General features: G+C 50.3%; 6 protein-coding genes across 6 annotated transcripts; 5 read left to right on the forward strand and 1 right to left on the reverse strand.

The window, feature by feature from the left end:
• The first annotated feature begins 488 nt into the window (after positions 1-488).
• Positions 489-1,822, forward strand: BCR38DRAFT_141354 (uncharacterized protein). Its single transcript, XM_040853637.1, has 2 exons — positions 489-1,117; positions 1,173-1,822. The coding sequence occupies exons 1-2, from the start codon at positions 666-668 to the stop codon at positions 1,702-1,704; spliced, it is 984 nt and encodes a 327-aa protein (XP_040719219.1). The 5' UTR covers positions 489-665; the 3' UTR covers positions 1,705-1,822.
• Positions 1,823-5,075: 3,253 nt separating this feature from the next.
• BCR38DRAFT_482406 (homoserine kinase) lies at positions 5,076-6,309 on the forward strand (the record flags this gene model as incomplete). The annotated part of the gene is made up of 3 exons (XM_040863500.1): positions 5,076-5,517; positions 5,611-5,909; positions 5,965-6,309. 3 exons carry the CDS (start codon positions 5,076-5,078, stop codon positions 6,307-6,309), a joined length of 1,086 nt encoding a protein of 361 aa, XP_040719220.1.
• Positions 6,310-7,715: 1,406 nt separating this feature from the next.
• Positions 7,716-9,123, forward strand: BCR38DRAFT_424781 (uncharacterized protein). Its single transcript, XM_040859679.1, has 2 exons — positions 7,716-7,762; positions 7,825-9,123. The coding sequence occupies exon 2, from the start codon at positions 7,839-7,841 to the stop codon at positions 8,829-8,831; it is 993 nt and encodes a 330-aa protein (XP_040719221.1). The 5' UTR covers positions 7,716-7,762; positions 7,825-7,838; the 3' UTR covers positions 8,832-9,123.
• Positions 9,124-9,332: 209 nt separating this feature from the next.
• Positions 9,333-12,223, forward strand: BCR38DRAFT_424785 (kinase-like protein). The gene is made up of 6 exons (XM_040859680.1): positions 9,333-9,589; positions 9,655-9,792; positions 9,851-9,961; positions 10,012-10,158; positions 10,214-10,882; positions 10,932-12,223. Exons 1-6 carry the CDS (start codon positions 9,467-9,469, stop codon positions 12,069-12,071), a joined length of 2,328 nt encoding a protein of 775 aa, XP_040719222.1. The 5' UTR covers positions 9,333-9,466; the 3' UTR covers positions 12,072-12,223.
• Positions 12,224-14,041, reverse strand: BCR38DRAFT_424786 (WD repeat-containing protein pop3). Its single transcript, XM_040859681.1, has 4 exons — positions 13,891-14,041; positions 13,817-13,838; positions 13,255-13,750; positions 12,224-13,187 (listed from the first exon to the last, which is right to left on the reverse strand). The coding sequence occupies exons 1-4, from the start codon at positions 13,910-13,912 to the stop codon at positions 12,624-12,626; spliced, it is 1,104 nt and encodes a 367-aa protein (XP_040719223.1). The 5' UTR covers positions 13,913-14,041; the 3' UTR covers positions 12,224-12,623.
• Positions 14,042-16,039: 1,998 nt separating this feature from the next.
• Positions 16,040-16,802, forward strand: BCR38DRAFT_424788 (uncharacterized protein). Its single transcript, XM_040859682.1, has one exon. The coding sequence runs from the start codon at positions 16,187-16,189 to the stop codon at positions 16,475-16,477; it is 291 nt and encodes a 96-aa protein (XP_040719224.1). The 5' UTR covers positions 16,040-16,186; the 3' UTR covers positions 16,478-16,802.
• Positions 16,803-20,397: the final 3,595 nt, after the last annotated feature.

Raw genomic sequence — 20,397 nt, forward strand, 5'->3', positions numbered from 1 at the left:
TGGATCTCCAGTTGTCAGCAAAGGGCGGGTTGCTGCGCTACCGGGTTGGTCCGAGTGCGGGTCGCTGGAGGCTGCCTCTGCTAGGCCTGGCCGACGTCGTATTCGTCCGTTGTCCATCCATGGAGTTCGGAACGTCGTCAGTTGCATCTGCGCTGATACGTATCCGCAATCCCACCTCAGATCCAGAAAGCTGTCTTACATTACCTAGAGGAGCCATGTGTGGACAGATGGCGGTGCGCTGTTCTTTCCGGCTCGGTATCCAGACTACAGCATGCTCGGCTCGCCTTTCATCAAAACTCGGTCAACAATGACCCAAGTTTCCTCGGCTCTCTGCCCGGCTCATCAATTAGCAGCAGTTTCGGCGATTGCTGTTAGCTCGACTCGACCGGTTGCTGCGATGCTCTTATGACTTGCATTGCAGGTTCAGAATAAAATTGATGTGCACGAAAAGAAACTTTGCTTGTCGCTTCGCAGCCTCCCGAAATGCCGAATTAGAACATAGCATCTGACGCGTCACGAGAAGCTTGAAATGACCCGGCGATTTCTCACATCATGCCTCTACATGAGATTCATTACAGAAGTCGTCCAGAAGTTCGCAGCTGCGGTCTAGTATATTCGAAGTTGTCATAGCAAATTTAGGTAGTTTCCTATGAATTCTGGTTAAGATGTCTACTCCTCCTCCACCCGGAATCTACGTGCCCGTGCCGACCTTCTTCCAATCCAAGAAGTCCGCCACTTACAACGCTATCGCTTCACCTGTGGATATCGACACGCAGGTTGCCCACTCGATATATCTCGCGAAAGCTGGAACCAAGGGGTTGGTCATTCTGGGCAGTACAGGCGAAGCCATCCATCTCACCAACAAGGAGCGCTTTAATGTTCTCTCTGGTGTCCGGCGTGCGTTCGACCATGAGGGCTTCAAGGACTACCCCATCATTGCCGGCACCGCGACCCAGAATATCGAAGAGACGGTCGACCAGCTGAAAAATGCAAAAGAGGCTGGAGCGCAATGGGGACTCTGTTTGGTGCCGGGATACTTTGCTGGTGCGAATTCACAGGAGGGCATCATCCAGTGGTTCACAGCTGTGGCTGACCAAAGTCCCATTCCCGTCATGATGCAAGTGTTGTTTCACGAGATATGTGGTGTAAAATATGCTAATGAAGACTCAAAGCTACCATTACCCCGGGGTCTCAAATAATGTCAAAGTCGTCCCCTCAACCTACGTCACCCTGGCAAAACACCCTAACATCGTCGGCTGCAAGCTCTCACACGGCGACATATCAGTGCACGCCCAGATCGCCTCAAACCCCTCAATAGACCACTCCAAATTCCATACCTTCACAGGTTTAGGCCAACAACTTCTGCCCGCCATCTCCATCGGCGTCGTAGGCGCCATTGATGGTTGTGCGGGGTTCTTCCCCGAGACCGTGGTCAAGCTGTACGAACTATCAATCAAGAACCAGCCTGCGGACGAGGAAATAAAGAAAAGAAGGTCATTGCAGTACAAGCTTAGCTCTATGGAGGAGATTATTGTCAAGTTTGGTACGGTAGGGATCAAGGAGGCGATTAGTCGGTTGAGGGGCTTGGGGGATCCGGACGGCACGCGGCTGCCCCTGTTTAGGGGCATTCCAGGGGGTGAGAGGGAGTGGTCTAAGTGGAAAGGGGTCGTGGATAGTATGGAGGCGGAGGAGAATGGTGCTTAGGTCGGTGAGTAGATTCGAGTCGAGGGAATAGTATTGGTAAATCCTGATTACCGGTCACCAGTTGGCTTCAACGATAATGTGTCACTTATGCCAAGGGCATTCCTACAGATCCAGATATACATCTATTAAGCTTCATGATTATGCAAAGATCAATCACAGGGTCAAGAAACGCCACGTATCAGTACGCCCTGGTCTTTCGCAACGGTGCCCGCATGCATTCCCTCGCATATACCAGCCCTACTCGACGGCGGTTTTAGAAGGATCGCGCGGTATGAGTTCCTATTCACTTGTCCGTCTCTAAGAGTACTGATCGTTGAATACATGGTATAGCTCTACAAAATCAACCACCTAATAGCGGCCCGATAGTCTAATGGACACAATGTCATGAACAAGGCTTGCAAGAGGTTGTTTTATTCGGCTGTAGATTTCAGATCCTTTTTGATTCGGGTTTTTTGCACAAGGCCTTCTTGTTGGTATTTAAATTTGCAGGTCTCCAGGGTTTTGGCATGGGCAAGCCCTAGGCTTTCGACGCTCTGCTAAAGGAGACGATAGCTTGGGACAAATGGAGGGGGTAATTGTTGGCCTGCGCACTAAAGCGGGTACTATCGTAGCGTATTTCACTATGAACTAGGTGATTGCCCCAAAACTAGTGGACGCTAAATCAGACAACATTGTTGGCTTGAACAGGACATAAACTATTAAGCAACAGAGCCTTTTATTCTGTTACAAGTAGAAACGTCAACGACTTTCTAGATCTGTGACATTATTTGCCTGCACATATGCCAACCAAATAAAAGAAGGATAAGAATAAACTTGTACTGTGCAAGAAAACACATTCTCAATGCTTTTGGTATGTTTTACTGCTTGTCACCAGATTCTGTAATAGAGGCTACTGAATAAGGTAAGAGGTGGTTGAGAGCAAAAGGACCTAGGGGCCGCACGTGCTCAACAATCCCTAGATTCAAAGTTGTAATTTGATGTGATATTATGACACATACTCTAAGATACTTGGGGTTATGGCACTCAGTATATGGTTAGTCTGGCATCTAAGACTTTCGTTCTTGAATATGGGTGTGGAAACTCAGCATAGGAATTGTATTATTCATATTAAGAACTTGTTGCAATACCTTGAACACTGCTCCTGTGATATATAAAATGAAAAGTTTCCTTGGAAAGCTAATTGCCATGACGTTAAATAAACTTCGTTTTCTTTGGGCAACTACCAAAGGAACGCGCTCTAGCAATTTGCGACACCATGCGGATGCTTATCAACGCAATAGACGAGTCTTTAATTCAGTTAACTGAATTCAGCTATTGCACGGGGGTCAAACCTCAAGACCTCGGTACACATAATTCGCCGTCATCGATCACACCTAGCATAGGCCTATTATCCACCTACAATCTATAACCATACCCAACTATCTGCACAATCAACCGGGTCACCCAACCAGCTTATCAACCAAGTTGTCGATCATACACTCAGAGCCAATACTTTCTCTTCTACAAATAAGAGGAGCCATGTCCGTGTTTGATACACCGGGGTCACTGAATACATCCTATACTTTCTGGACAAACACACCCTGCTTAAGCCCATGCGCGTCTGTCATTCCTGGAAGGATCACATTGACTTGCTCTCCACGCTGCAAAGGGAGCTCTTCTTTCAACCAGATATCTTGGCTCTTCCATTGAGAGGCTATTACCGCATTAGAAATCCAATCCTATCTTGAAAGATACCAGATTTCTTCGTTTGAGAGAATGGAACATCCACGAATTATCAATGGCACCCCTTCTTACAAGCGATTTCTGAAGGCCGGCATCAGCGGAACGCATGCTGGCTAGCGAACTACCGGTCACGAATGTGGCTTTACTCTATGGAAACTACGGTGGATATAACACTGCGCAAGGATATCAAGATCCCCTATAGCGAAGTTCGTGTTGACGGACGGATGACGGGTTGGGAAACTCTACGATCTTACCACAGACGCACTTAAGAGTGCAACTTGCCTCCTCATGCGGCCAAACCCCTCTACAGAGTGTAACGCCGTTTCTGAATGGACTAGATGGTCCGCTTGGGTGAGATCAGCCGTGGCGGACGCGGACCCCCAGGGTGCCATCGTCTTACGGCATACTGAGTTAAAAAGAATCCGCTCACGATCGCAAAGAGAAGGGGATTTCAGACGCCAGACGGCACACACATCTAATCTATGAGAAAATTTGGGGCTCATCTCTGCTAGTTGCAGCTGCATGAGAATAGAGAACTCGAGCCGGACCTCGTACAGAGCATGTGCAAGGATGAGGCGATGAACCAATGAACCAATTCATAGTGGAGTTAGACAACCGCTCACCTGTGGGGAAACTCACTCTTCAGCTTAGAAAGAAGACAGTTCTCGACAGTTCAAAAGGTACCCATCCAATTTCTCAGTTAGAGTCGGGGATGTGAGGAGGGGCATAAGTAGGATATGAGAAGAATCCCTGTTGAGGAGACTACACCTCAATCCTCATTACACGATACGTGCGAATTAAACTCTTACTCTCTTTGATAAGGTCCGTTTAGCACAAACTTCTTCATCACATATTTTCACTCTTCATATTACACGTACCTTAGGCACTCCAGTATTGGAATGACAACATGGCCAAGTAGATAACAAAACAAACAGCACAATAAAGGATGGAATAATGAGGGATACTTCGAAATCCCATTGACATAGAGTATCTATTCCGCCTGAGAAGCTGTTCATATTGACGTCCACTTGCTAGCAGGCAATGCGGCCATCCTCTTCAATCCATTGCTCAGCTGCAAGCCCGCCTTGTAGGTTCAACAGTGATAGCTTGAAACAATCCACGTGCTAAGAAATATACTCAAGTATTAATAAAACAAGACCAGACAAGACGGCATACCCAATGGGTCAACCCTGAACCCAACATCCGAAAGAAAGCCGGGATATCTCACTTGGTATTCCTAGATATGTTCCACAACCTTATCAATATTTATCTAGGAGGAAATTTAGAAGTCGCAAGGCGCTCTTAAACAAGTTTCAGGAGTCGACCCTTCCTGTCAAGTGAAGCTGGTAGCGCGCAGCTACCCCGCAGCTTTTGTGCGGGAAGGTGCCTGTAAGGCTGATTCCCACCCCACATCTCCGTCATCGGGCTTGAAAATCTCGTCCGGTCTAAGCAGTCACGGTCGAATGATCATCTAAACCCCGACATTCAACCCTTAGAAGTCCGTCTGTCAATTAAGTGATCCGATTGAGCAACAACATAATCTCATTCGCTTCTGTTTTTTTGGAACCATCGAAGCACTATCAAAGGCATATTGCTCTCTTTGCTTCCCCACCCACTTGTAAACACTGTCCATTCACCCAGAGCCGGCCATGGAGACGAACGGACAGGGCATCGAGAAGTTCAGTATCCGAACGCCGTGCTCCTCAGCCAATATCGGGCCCGGATTCGACGTCATTGGCCTGGCATTGTCCATCTACCTCGAGCTCCAGGTGACTGTTGACCACACCAAGACTTCCTCCGAGCACCCTTTGAACTGCCGAATCACATATGAGGGCCAGGGAGAGAACTCGGGCGAGGTCCCGCTCGATCCAGCCTCCAATCTCATCACTCGCGTGGCCCTGTACGTTTTGAGATGCCATGATCAACGTGCATTCCCTGTGGAGACGCATGTGCACATTGTAAACCCCATCCCTCTGGGCCGTGGTTTGGGATCATCCGGAGCCGCTGTTGTAGCGGGTGTGATGCTGGGCAAGGAAGTTGGCGGTCTGGATCTGGACAACGACCGATTGTTCGATTTCTGCCTTATGATTGGTATGTCGAACTCTTGGACAGAGTGCCACTCCAAGAAACCAGCTCCATGACCGGTCCGGACCCCAGATATCAGACTGACACACCTGTGCATAGAGCGACACCCGGACAATATTGGTGCAGCCTTGTTTGGTGGCTTCGTGGGTACCTACTTGAAGCCGTTGTCACCAGAGGATGTAGCCCGAGTGGAGATCCCGTTGGCCGAAGTGCTCCCAGCACCAGCAGGTGGCGTTGACACGGGCGAACGTCCCCCTGAGCCGCCTTATGGAATTGGCCATCACATCAAATTCCCTTGGTGTCGGCAGATCAAGGCAGTCGCCATAATACCTGAATTCCAGGTTCCCACTGCCAAGGCGCGAGAGGTCCTTCCAGCGAACTATCCCAGACAGGATGTCGTACGTTGCCGAAAACACCCCTCCACAGGTTGACCACTGACTCACACAACATCAGACTTTCAACCTGCAGAGAATAGCCCTGCTGCCCGTGGCACTCGGCCAGTCACCGCCCGATCCAGAACTGATCTATCTAGCAATGCAGGACAAGCTCCACCAGCAGTACCGACAAACGCTCATTCCTGGCCTCGGAGATATAGTGGAATCCATGTCGCCAAGCACCCAAGAAGGTCTGCTTGGAGTGTGCCTATCGGGCGCCGGCCCAACCATCCTTGCACTTGCCACCAGTAATTATGAGCAGATTGCAGACCGAATCATTGAGTTCTTTAAGAAAGAGGGGATTCGATGCCAATGGCTTATCCTAGAGCCAGCTGAGGGAACCAAAGTCATCCGGAGAGATTAGGCAGAGTGCTGCTGCAGGAACTGATACCCAAAAGCAGAACGAAAATGGTAGGCTGGCGGGAAGGCTGACAAATGGCGGCGGCTAACCGTGATGGGAAAGTTGATAGCTGTCGGAGTTATTACCTTGGCATTGGACCCATGATCCAACGAGAGATCATCATTCCGACGTCCCCATTGATTGTTCGGCTCTGAAAAGTCATAAAAAGTACATGTATTGAGACAAGCCGAGGACAGGGCGAATATCAATCCGTTCTTGCCATTCAACTTTATTGACCATGTGAAGAAGAATTGGCGTTGACAGGCAAGACGGGGGGAAATTGTCCACCGGCCCCGAGAAAGGAAGCTGGCCAATATGCGGAGCCACGGTTGATCATTGCCATGAACTGTACGAAAGCCTATGATCGCACCATCGACCAATTGGATCTAGATATGACGAATGTGACACCGGATCTACGGCCAGTACGACATGACATATGCTTTAATGACAGAGGCATCACAGAAGTGCAATCGCATATACATCTCTGAAAATCGAGCGGTTGGATAACTGAATGTCACGCTGCGGTTGTATATGAACATGCACCTGCTATTCCTGTCCTGTGTCCCCGGAGACAAGACCTCTGTCAGTAATGGTATGGTGTCACTGGCCCGAAAGGGCATGTCTCCCGATCTGCGGTGGACTTGCGCTCAATTTAGGCAGTGGAGTTGGTGTACGACTGGGGTATAAAATGGTAATGTCAGGCGAGAGATTAAGCTTAAAAACGTGACGATATTGAGTGTATCGCCAAGTCAACAACTGGACGATTGTCATCAGACTCACTAGACGCATCGACGTGCGGCTTCTTAGTCCTGTGCTTGCAATACCTGTCTCAGTTTCCGCCTGTGACATGTGTTTGTCCTGTCAGGCTTATCTCAATTGACGATGGTTTTCCCCTTGACTCTCAAGATGAGTCCACTCATTCGCACCGCCGTTATTTTGATGGCTGCAACTCTGGCGGCAGCGACAGCATCAGCTACAACGGAGCCCGGTAGCGCCTGTAGCATGGTTGAAGTATTGTCCAAAATTGACATCGAACCACGGCTGTCCTGGGACTACGTTGCTGACCAAAATGAATACTGGTCGACGTCGTGCGGCGATCTGAATCCCACGTGCATTTTGAACCCGCGGACTACGGAAGAGGTGGCGGTGCTGGTAGATATTATTAATCGCAGTAACGAGACGTTTGCTATCAAGTCCGGTGGGCACAACCCGAATAATTGGTTCGCCAGCGTTGATGGCGGGCCCTTGATACAAACCAAGAACTTCAACCAGATCATTTTGGATAAGGAGAAGGAGGCGGTCCGAGTTGGACCTGGGAACCGGTGGGATGATGTTGCTAAGGCGCTCAACGGTACGGGGTACTCGGCGGTTGGTGGGAGGATTGGGAATGTGGGCGTTGGGGGTTATATACTCGGAGGTGCGATATCATCCACATTGCTCAGACCTGTATCGAGCTTTTCACTGACGACACCATAACAGGTGGGCTGAGCTTCATGAGCGCCGAGTACGGATGGGCAGCTAACCAAGTGCTCGAGTATACCCTCGTCCTGGCCAATGCCTCCATATTGAAAGTAACACGGGACAACTACCCAGACATCTTCACAGCCCTAACAGCCGGGGGCAATAACTTCGGCATCGTCACCTCCTACCTCCTCCAAGTATACCCCCAAGGTGAGGTCTGGGGCGGAAATCTTGTCTTCAACGCAACCCCCGAAACGACCTCCTCTCTGCTCGCCGCCCTCCGTGACTTCACGGAGAACTACCCGGATGAAAAAGCCGGGATTATCATGACGTCTGAACGGACCCTCGGGACCCTCGTCAACATTTGGATCCTGTTTCTTTATTATAACGGGCCTGAGCCGCCGCCGGGCGTTTTTGACAAGTTTCTGGCCGTGGGGCCTAACATCAATTCCTGCAAGACGCAGAGCATGGCCGACCTCGTCGAGGGTAATAATTGGGCTATTGTCAAGGGGAGCGTGTATACCATCGGGACGGAGACAACGCCCGTGCCGAGCGAGGAGCACGGGGCGGAGGTGCTGGGGTCGTATTATGACCATTGGGTGAACGTATCCAACAGCGCGGCTTTTGTCACTGGGGTTATCGCCAGTATTGCCTTTCAACCCCTCCCAAAATCCATAGCGCGGGCTGCGAAGGCGAAGGGAGGGGATCTAATTGATCTCGATACAGAAAAGGACCTGCTCGTCATAGAGCTGGATTATAGCTTTTCGTTTAATTCGGATTATGAAAAGATTGACCAGACGATGCGGGATACGTACGAGGGGCTGCGGACGAGGGTCCAGAGGTTTCAAGAGCAGGGAAAGTTGGAGAAAGGGGTTTATTTACCGCTTTTTATGAATGATTGCTTTTATCCGCAGGATTATTTTGGGAGGTTGAGGCCCGAGGGGAAGGCGTTGGCGGGGAGGGTGACGGAGGAGTTGGATCCCAATGGCGTTTGGAGGGACCGGACTGGGGGTTTTAAGTTATGAGAGATCAGTTTGGGTTTGGATATTGGTGAGAGGTGTGAGATGAGCAAATGTATATGTGATATGACGTGATATGATACCAGCTTGAATACGTAAGTCCTGACTGCTTATAAAATGGATAGATAGAGACATGTCTTAAAGCTTAGAGTTACTGATTGGGATATCTTAATTTTGCGATCTACGATTGATTTCAGACGAAGGTTGAGTGCACGGATGGAATATCCGAATGTCGCCAGATAAAATAGATAATCGCGATTCAATAGCTAGGGGTCTAGCCGTGGGTTTCTGGGTATCGTGAAGTTGTTGCGGAATGCCAAGCGCCTTTTAATGCGAGATTGGCTCATGGAGCTCATCGTCTCCGAGTCGACTTACCCTGCAGCCCCACTGTATGATGTACACTTGAAGTTGGCACCGCCTTCCCTTTTGGTCATAGAAGTGCGGGAACCCCAGCGCTTGCCGCACGCCAAACCTTCTAAAGTTCAATCGGAGGGGTGCAAGCTTGAGATATTGACAGGTCGTCAAAACAAAGCTTTCGTCTCCGTAGGTAGCTTTTACAGCTTTGTCACCAACATTCCTTTCACGAAATAGTGTTTGCTCACGGCATCGAGTTGCGCCCGCATGACTAACGACCATTCTCAATGAATTTCCTCAAATCGGCGGTAGCATCAGCTATCGCGCAAGGCCCGCCGTTCCCCTACACCTTTGGCGAAAAGGTCGAGGGACACTCGTCCATCTGGACTCTCCATAATGGCACCAGGCGCGTTAGTAGTGCCACCTTTGCGATGTGATACTGGGGAGCAAGTGCTGATATGGACATTCCCAACAGGAGGATGGCAGTAATTGCAGCATCCTTTCCTTCGATGTCGCAGCCAACAAGAGCCGGCTGGCTCTAGCCAAAAATGCGCTGAAGAAGTTACGGACGATGCGACACCCAGGGGTGATCAAGATTCTAGATACCGTCGAGGTATGGTGGATAGCTGGGGCCAGACCATGATTTCCAGAACGCTCACTACCAGCCACAGACAGACTCATATATATACATCGCGACCGAACGACTTGTACCGTTAAGTTGGTACATCAAGTTGAAAAGCTTAAGTCCCGAGACGATCAAATGGGGATTATACGGCATTGCGGTAACGGCGAATCTACGAGGAGCACCGGAAATTTGGCTGACTCGAAGCAGCGCACCATCAAGTTTATCAACGACGAAGGCTCTTCGATCCACGGCAGTCTGAAAGTCGCCTCCATCTATACATCCGAAAGCGGCGAGTGGAAACTTGGAGGCTTTGACGTCCTTAGTAATGTTAAGGATGACGAGGTGATTATATACGTATGCACATCCATCATTGGGAGGCCGTACTCGACCGTGCTGACCAGCCACCCAGACGTACGGAAGTCTTGTTCCAGACTCGGGACGCTACACACCGCCCGAACTCGCTCGAAACGGCTGGGATGCTATTAAACGAAGCCCACATACGGCGGTCGACTCATACAACTTTGGCACCCTCATATTCGAGGTCTTCAATGGCGACTTCACCGGAGCAGACCAGGCGGGTCAGACTAAAGGAATCCCACCTTCGATGCACGGAAGCTACAAGAGGCTCGTCAACCCATCGCCGAAATCAAGAATCACAGTCGGGGCGTTCCTTGAGCAAGGGCGGAGGTCGGGCAGTTTCTTTGACTCGCCTCTGATTAAGTTGACGGACGGCATTGACAATCTTGGCGTAAAGTCGGAGGAGGAACGGGAGATTCTCCTTGACGACCTCGATTCAGTCTCCGACGACTTCCCGGAGGACTTTTTCAAAATGAAGGTTCTTCCTGAGCTTCTCAAATCTGTCGAGTTCGGCGGTGGTGGACCGAAAGCGTTCAGCATTGTTATGAAGATCTCCACTAAGCTTTCCGACGAAGATTTTGATGCAAAGGTTCAACCGGTGGTCGTCCGGCTCTTTGTAAATCCTGATCGCGCCATTCGTGTGTGTCTGTTGGACAACCTCCCACTTATGATCAACCGACTGCCACAGAAGGTGGTAAACGACAAGATGTTCCCCAATATTGTAATTCAATCGACTGCCATTTGCTTGACTGAGCTGACGGCGTCTCTAGGTTTCTGGCTTTACAGATGTAGCACCACTAGTTCGAGAGCAGACGTTGAAATCTGTACTAGTAATCATCGGCAAGCTATCAGACCGTGTTATTAATGGTGAGCTGCTGAAATATCTTGCAAAGACGGCAAACGACGAACAGCCAGGCATCAGAACAAACACCACAATTGTGCTGGGAAAGTTGGCCAAAAACCTAGGAACGTCAACAAGATCGAAGGTTCTAATAGCAGCGTTTTGCCGATCGCTGAGGGATCCTTTTGTGCATGCACGGAACGCCTCCCTGATGGCTCTAGCCGCTACGGCGGAACACTTCTCTGATGAAGATTGTGCAACGAAGATTCTCCCTGCCATTTGTCCGGCCCTGATCGACAAGGAAAAGCTCATTCGTGATCAGGCGATCAAGACGATGGAAGTCTACATGCAGAAGATCCGCAAGGCAGCATCAAACATGCCAGACACGGTCCTACCACCGCCAGAGACAGCGCAAGCAGCTGGTCCCAGGATGAGCACGCCGCAGCCCAGCGAGGCCTCGTCGTGGACTGGCTGGGCCATTTCGAGTTTCACGAACAAGCTCTCGACGGCGGCGGGTGAGATCCAACCGTCAAGTAACGACACTGCCTCTGCCAGCGTGGCCTCGCCAACCCCACCCTCAACTCGATTGGCCCATGTCAACTCATCGGCGTCTGCTCTGCACAGGCAAGCTGTGCAGTCGCCGCCTCCGCCACCCTTATCCCGCAACTCGTCAACCTCAGCTGCAGAGGCTTACTTCAAAGACCCCGAACCCATTGATGATGGTGCCGCATGGGGCGACATGGAGGATATGAACGATGACGTGGATGTATGGGGTGAGGAACCCTCCGGGGCCGTAGCACCGGCACCGGCAAGCAAGCTAGCGGCTAGTAAGAAGTCCGCAGCATCGCCATCTTCATTCGATGATGGTTCGGAGCCTGATTTCGCGGGCTGGCTCGCGGCGCAGTCGCAGAAGAAGATACCCGGAAAGAGCAAACCGTTACCCAAGGGGTTGACGAAGTCGGGTGGTGCCGCTGCGAAACCGGCGACATCAAAGCCGGTCGTGGCCAAGAAGATCGACTTGAAGCCCAAGGCTACAGACGACGATGATGGGTGGGGCGACGGGTGGTAATGGGCGGTTAGTCTGCGCGCGAAGCAGATAGGGCATAGATGGCATCGCATGGCGTTTGGGAGTTGAAATAGGCTCAGAATCTACTTGGTACACCAACACATGGTATCATAATATGGTGGGACAGGTGCAATACAATCTGAGATACTGGCTGCTTTATTGATAGTAGCCTATCTAAGCAATGCAATCCAATTCAATATATCGCAGTACGGCATTCACGCGCATGCAAATCGTGTTGCAAACTCCCGTCCCAAGCTCGAACTTACCAACCTTGAACGCCTGGCCAGAAAGACAGATGATTTCTCTCTTTACCCCTGAAACGAAGTACGAATACCGATTCGCAACCAATCAAACCTCGCGTTGCTTCTCAACCCACCAATCCGAATCACCACTCAAGATGGCCTCCGACTCGATATCACTCCACTTGGATGCAGTATCCTCGTCCAATTTGATCGCTTCCTGCTGTTCCCTGACCCAATCGGCCGTAGCCACATTATCCTCGACCCTCGCAACCCCGCCCTCGAGCTCGCCGCGCCGTAATGTCGGGTCCGAGTCCTATCTCGCCTCCGAGTAGTCGTTAAGCGCGACGCAAACCGCGCCCCGATGGTGGCCGTTATACTGGCGAATAACCTGCTGACTATGCAACTCCCAAAGCCGCGCGTAGTGATCTGAGCACGCCGTCACAAGGTACGCGCTATCGGCGCTAAAGGCGCAGTCCCAGACCCAGCGTTGGTGCCCCTGGAGGGTTGCTTCGAGGGGGTAGGGTTTTGGCGCGTCAGGCAGGTTGGTGTTGGCGATGGCGTTGAAGTTGGAGTCTGATGAGCCATGGTGAATGATACCGTTGCCGTTAATGAAGGGGTTGGGGTTGTTACCGTTGTTGTTGGGAGAGGAGGGGAGAGTATTGATACTGGATACGGGGAGGGGGGTTGGTACGGTTGGGTCGACGTCGGCTACTTCCCAGATTTTAGCGGTGTGGTCAGCGGAGCAGGTGGCGAGTTTTTTGACGTCGGGGGAGAGGAGGATGCGGGTAATGTATTCTTTGTGGGCGGAGAAGTGGGTTACGGGGAGGAGTTGGGTGCGTTCGAAGGTTTGGATCAGGGCCCAGACGAAGACATTGCCCTGTGAAAGTAGATTTTAGCCTGTGGTCTTTCGATTCAGTGGTATATAAGCAGAGCCCAATGCTTACGGCATTATTCGCAGCGCAAAGCAACGATCCATCACTGGCGACCGTCACGCTGCTCACACTAACGTCCTCCTCGGGAATCAACTGATGGCTGCAGTTATTCTCCGCCAGGTCCCAGACTCGGACGCTGCCGCCGCGATCACAGCTGATGATCTCGCCCTGGTTAGGGTGGATCACCACATCGTTCACGGGGCTGCCGTGGTTGTAGCTACGCTGGATGGTGCCCGACCGCGTTTCCCAGATCTTGACGGTGCCGTCCTCGCTCGAGGTCACCATCCATTTTCCCTCGCAGTGGAAGGCGACGCCGGTTATGTTGCCCGTATGGCCTTCGAAAGTCAGCAAGGGGTTCGGGTTCGTCGACTTGATGTCGTAGAGCTTGACGGTGTGGTGGCCGGCCGCGGCTAGGTAGCGCTTGTCGGGGCTGATGCAGAGGCGGTTCACCTGCGAGTCTGGGTGTTGGATCGTGCGGGAACATATCCCGGAGAGAGCCTCCCAGAATCTGTGGTGGTCTCTGGGTTAGAGAGATGGGGAGAAATAGCAGATAGCTTTGTGCTCGGCTTCGTACCTGATGGTATGGTCGTAACCAGCTGTTGCACTTATTAATTGATGAAAACGCGACGGGCAAACGGGCTGGCTTACCTGTGCAGAGAATGACAGACATGATGGTTTCAGTCAATATCCATCCTCCGTTTTCAACTATTCCCCTCGTCCAGTGTCGCGAAGGTGTCTCGTTGTTGGGCTCTTTGGCGGGGTCCTAGAGGTGAAGCTGCGAGCTGTTGGCCAAGTTGTGATGAAGCATGCAATTAAATGGAGGGATGCATGTATGGGGAGTTTTGAGACTCCCTCGCTTACGTAAATCAACTTGGCTTGGGCAACTTCAACCCCTCTCTAGGCAAGCATGACTTTATTGCCAACCTTCCGCTTGCATGGAAGCACTCCAACAGTTGCCAATATTCATGCTATTGATAATCATCAGTTTTCTATGACGTGAGAACATGTTCACAGCGCACCACATTATTTCATCACAATTATAATAGGCCACAGCGACAAGAAAAGCATGCCGTCGCATAATTTCAACCACGGCAGTCCAGTCATATCCATATTCCGAAAGGGGTTCACAAATTACGCATTATTCCCACTTCCCCAACTAGTTGCCAAGAGGCCGCTTTATAACAACCACCCTCTCAAGGTTTATATCGATCTTTAAGAATCAATTAAGGCCTATAGCTATAGCGGTTAATGCCCATGATTAGAGGGCGTATCCCTTGTAAGCTAAGAGGCTACGCGCTATAATTATGGAGATTACCCTTTAGTTTATAAGGCTACCTACTATAATTGTAAAGACTTGTTGATTAATTTAATATTACTATATCTCAATATAAAGCTTTCTAAGTCCAGAAGAAAGTTATATGAGGCTTTATAACAGAAATGGTGAAAGTTATTGACAGACAGCTACTGTGGGAAGTTGTGGCCTCAGGTGGCCAGGGTTACGAGGCAGGCAGCACGTGTAGTATCTAGGGACCCCTCGGGGCCAACTTGGCATTGGTCCAACACAGCCCTGATTACTTGGATTCCGACAGTTACCACTTGGTAACCGCGCCTGTAAAAGATGACCATGCGTACTGTAGCCTGAGGTCATGGTGAGGTACACATGAGATACTCCAGCACCCTTGTGCGGCTTAGAAACCCCTTACCTGTACTTCCCTTCTTCACCTTCGTGTATAGGTGGAATGCTAGTTAGTACAAGTGCGATTCCACGCTTGTCTTACGAATGAATATTTTAGTTAATGTACTGTATCTCCTCTTATCCTTATGGAATGATAAAGTTCCTCATAAGTAGACCTTTACGCACAGGCCTCATTTGCACCTGCTGGCAGAGTTGGTAGCAGCTGTATTGGGCTGAATAGTTCGTGATTGGAAATCCGCGTAATTGTAGTTAATCCCTTCCGAAAACACACTTGCAATATCGCAACTTGTAATATCTGCGAGCCTTCAGTCCGAGTCGTACTTCCCGACATTTCCATGGGGTTATGAAAATCGGACCACCGACCTGAGTTCGAACTTCTTGTGACACGGCTATGTGCAGCAGCCACGAATGCTACGACTTCACTAGTGTGGTTGCCTTCTTTTCTGGCCAGAGAACATTTCTCATTCTAGATACCCTTGGTCTAGAAGCCCTTGAGGTCGGCCCAGCTGCTTCCACTCTCGTATGTGTTGGGGTCTCCGATTCAATCTAATCCCCGCCGATCTTTTGCTCGGTGTCCTGGCCCCGAACTGCTCGATTCCTGACAAGCGCATCATCATCATGGATATCTCGACGGCGGCTCATTGAAGCCCTCGGGGCTCATATCATTCAACACCCTAATCTTCAGACACAAACGAGCACCAAGCCGGGCTATTCTACCGGTCATCCAACTGAGGTTTTGAACTATTATTATTGCTCGTACTGCATTGGTACATGAAACATTACTTCCGGCTCACGAAAACTGTCAGGTGCTTTACTGTTTGTTCTGGCTCCTGATCACCCAAAACAATCAACGATTAAGATGCTAGGCATCATCGCTCAACATCCTCGTGACCCACGACCCTTGTGGTCTTCATCTTGCTTGGATATGCAAGATCATCGGGTCTTATGCCATGATACACCGACCTGCATGGAACACCCGAACGTTCTGTAATCCTTGCAACAGGAAGGGAACCAATCGAGGCCCATCTTCAGCCGCCACTAGGGACAGCAGTCGTCCAAAACGTGTCCGACCGATTTCGCGCCTTTTCTCACGCAGTTCCTCACTTTGCTCGCTTGGGGGCCCTGCGACTTGATGGTGGGGGGTACTTCCGAGAGTCCTCGTGAGCACGATCTAGAGCCTCATGGCTTTGCCGTAACCATTTAGTTGGATCTATGCTCTGAAAACACTCATTGGGGCAGTAACCAACAATGAGCACTCTGGTGTTGTTGCATTCCGCACAAAAGTATTCAGCATCATTCCTGTTTGTATCGTCAGTCTTTCTCCTGGAAGCCTTCCCATCAAACTCACTTACTTTCTCATGTTGCTGGCTTCGCAGTGGGGGCAGCCGGTATATATGTAACCGCCAATGCATTGTGTGCAGACATCATCATCTTCCACGAGCTCAAGATGCGACGACGCTGACATATTTGAGGTCCAGTATCAAGTGGGAATTCAGGTCTTGTAGACTGTGGTTCTCTGAGGAGTGTCAGACACTTTGAGATCGCAGTCAACAGGATCTCACCACGACGATACTCATCTCCCTATTTATAGAACATGGGGGATGGAACTTATGTGCAAGGCCCGGATGCCCTCGATGGCTCGCCAAATATCATGGTTTCAAGCTGAGTAGGGCAAATCTCACACCGCCTTTGATTCGACTCAGATTTCACGATCATACAATGGCATGCCACAAGGAGTGCATGCTAGGTGGTCTGGTGGTCCCGGCCTCGATGGCTGCCTTACTCTGACCGGCCACGAGGTGATTGCAAGCACTCTGGGCATGTATATCACCATCCGGAGCGATATTATCTCTGGAAAGCGCTGTTACACATCTGCCGCGGTATGACTGCAGCTGATATCCGTTGTTGGATCCGAAGTCGGCTAGTACCGCACATCGCTTTTACTTCCCAACACCCAATCCTTTTCTACACCGCCGCTTCGTCCTGATCATTGCCGTCTTGTCAGCACATACTACATCATTTGGGTCAAACCAGTCCCTGAGATACCTCGCACTACTTTTTAGCGCAAAAGTATTGGGAGAGATGTGAACTCGAGTCGCTCTGATACGGCAGCAGAGATCATGCAGAGTGTCGGCGAGGTGCATCCGACTCCACGCACTTGAATACTCATGCAGTATTCCGTCGTGGAGCACATGGCTTTTTCTTTCTTGATCCTATGGAGACACGTAGCTCGATCGGCCAAGTGAATGATGAGCATACTTTATTTCCATGTATTCGATGGAATATCTGATTTGAACACTCCAGAAACCAGAACATCGACAAGACGTGTCAATTAGTTCAGGTACTTCCACTCCGTTGCTACAACATAACGGCTTGTCTTCATGAGCTGTCTTGGCCTCGAAGTACCGATTTCGGCCCGCTCGAAATGATACACCATGTTCCGATACATCTGCAAAAACATACATTTTTCTCTCCGATTGGACATCTACAGCCACCTTGTTTCCGGTTATTATACCTTCGCTTGCTATCTGGGTTTATGTCCAACTGATACCGGGGTGAAACGGCCGCCAACGAGGTCCAATGAGCCACCCATACCTCTGTTGAAGTTGGTCTTGAGTCTCACACAGTTGTGTCACCGGGGAAGAGTGCCGGTATAAACAAGTATTGGTGAAGCAAATTTGGCAAATGATACGGCTATGCCGACGTGCGTATCGAATTCTCACCAACAAGCGAATTGACAATGAGAGGACCCCCGCCAAATGGGTGAGATGGGACCTCAACTGAAGTCAACTTGGTGTCCAGTTTGAAGTGTGCTGTTGCAGCGCAAGCGGAGTACGGCATGCGTAACAGGTGCTTCAGGAAAGGAGTTCCCTTCCACGCCACACACTGACACAGGCAGCCAAACAGTGTCTATTCACCTCCGGTATCAGAGGTGCTCGAGTCTTACCATCGCCTGTTCTCAAGCTCGTTCACTTGACGCATCGGCCACCTCTTCTTCGTCCGTCCACGTTGACATCGAGGTTCCCTCCCTCGGCACACGTCAGTGCAATTCCGGCGCTCAAACCTGCCGTATCAGTCTTTCGTTAGGTTGAAATGCTAGTGTAACCAACGTAAAATTCCCGTTATGGCTTTGAAAGGCTTGATGGAATCAATGCATCATTGCGGGCAGAAACCTTTCCGTAATTGACTGGATTAAAACATGCGGAGCAGGCCCGCAGGATACGACTGAGACATAACAGTCCTATCAGCAATCTGAATTTTACCGACACTTGATGTGCCTGCCTCCTGTCAATCCTGTCAAGCCAATATCCCGAGACATTGATCTTCAACAGCTGCGACAGTATTGAAGCGGCCGCCCGACTCGACTGCGAGTGACAATGTCGGCCTTACTGTATCGACTGCGACTACAACTTCTCGGTCCTCACTGGTACTCTGTTTAGCCTTCTTCTATTCGCTAGTTTCAAGCATCGCTTGGGCTGGCAGGGCCAACCTTGCTTGTGTCGCTACGGAGTGCCTTTACTGGCTACGGTAGCGCAGACATATCTAATCCTTGGTCTATACCATGGCGACATCTTACGTCCCGTCGACACCGGTTGTTCTCAGACTTCCCTTGCCGTTTGTCAATCCGACGCGGCAAGCCTGCATGTCTAGTACTACTTCACCAACTGTTCCAACTACTGCGGCGACCACGGTAATCGGTGCCATTGGCTCATATTCTGGTTTCTCACACAACTCAACAAATACTCGAGTAGCCAGTCGATCGTCGAGAAACAACTTTTGCGCCACACGATCATACCAAAGATGATAGTGGCAAGATTAAACGGCCTCAAATAGTCCAAGTTCCTCATGACAAACGGGACGATATTCGGGTGTGCCACAGAACGGCACTCATAGTAGAAGCCTCATCTACGGAAATCCATGGATACGGGTTCTTGAGTTACTGTTTGGCAGTTGGAAGCCTGCCTACGTCCACGTTCGGGTAATCGTACTCTTCAGTACTCTGGTTCATCTAGCAACAAAACAGGAGCAAAACCCCTTCATCTCCAAAAAGAGGATTGCCTTGGTGCAGCTACTTGTGAACGAAGTATTCGAGAGCCCCCACCCCTGAACGTCATCCCCGCTGCCCCCGGAATTTCCATACATGCAACGAAGGTCACGCCACATTCCAGCTGACAGCGTTGACCTGCATCGCGTAGCTGACAGACGCCCATGAGACTAAACCATAAAAGGTAACCCGCATCGACATTGAACGCCAGCCATCAATCCCGAAGTTCTCAGCCAATAGGGACCTGCTTGTCTATATCCTACTGCCCCAAACCTGTACCTGCGGCTCTTCCTCTCTAGGTCAACTGCTGTTACACCCCTCGACTTCTGGTGAACTACAACTTTAGTTGCTTCAGCCCTTTGAGCCTTTCTTCGCGTTTGAACCCTTCGAGGACAGGGACTGGTCACCTTGTGGCCCGTTTCGCTTTCGCGAGCCGGAACCGCCACTGTTGGGACCTAGCGAAGACTTGGTATCTTCCCTGTTTGGGTCACTGATGACGACAGTCGAAGGTCCCCAAACTAGGGCTGTCCTATTGCAGTAGTCGCACTTAACGACGCTAGTAAGGTTCGATCAGTATTCTTCCCTGGACATATTGTCAACCTACACGTACAGTTTTGCGTTGCCATTACAGACGGGGCAGGTGTAAGGTATCAACCGCTCCGGGCCAAGGCCGTATATTCGTTGGTCCTCTTCACCCGCGTACTGATCCCATTGTTGAGACGTGGACATGATGGAAAACCCACTGCTGCTTTTGTATGCGCCTTCTTGTGGCTTTGGAGACATGTTGAATTGGCTGTTGGAGTTTATGGATGATGGCAGATAGAAATAAGTTAGTCGGTTTCAGAATCTTCAATTTGATCGTTATCTGTCTACCAGACAGACAAGAGTTGGTTTATTGATAGTTCGAGAGGGCGATATGGGTGAGATCCTGTCACTTTATAACTCCTGGATGGCGAAATACGAAACGGGCGGCCATTACCTCATCGCCATATGAGTATGACGTTTCCATAATAGGCAGTTGCCCAAGCCCTCTCACAAGGGACGACATCCAGCACCCTGACAGGTATTCGTCGTGGGTTTGTGCTCGGTTCTGGACAAGGCGGCACTCGGTGCAAATAAGGCAAACGTCTGGGTGACAGGTTTCAACGTCAGGCTTGTGGTCTTTAGCCAGTAAGACAAGACTCTCGAGTGCACAACGTAGCCACTCACCCCTCCCTGTCCATTGCCGCTGCTGCATGGATGGGATTCCCCGTCGAGCAAAGTGCATGCCGCTGCAACTTTTACGAGGGACATATTGCGGATCATTTCTGACCGTCTTATCTGCTGTTTGCCCTCGGTGAGCTACCAATCTTCTCGCCACCGTTCTTTCACCACCTAGTATTTTCCCGTTCCAACTGTAGGATATTTATGCAAG

The sequence above is a fragment of the Pseudomassariella vexata genome, assembly GCF_002105095.1.
Source record: "Pseudomassariella vexata strain CBS 129021 chromosome Unknown BCR38scaffold_3, whole genome shotgun sequence".
NCBI lineage: Eukaryota > Fungi > Ascomycota > Sordariomycetes > Amphisphaeriales > Pseudomassariaceae > Pseudomassariella > Pseudomassariella vexata.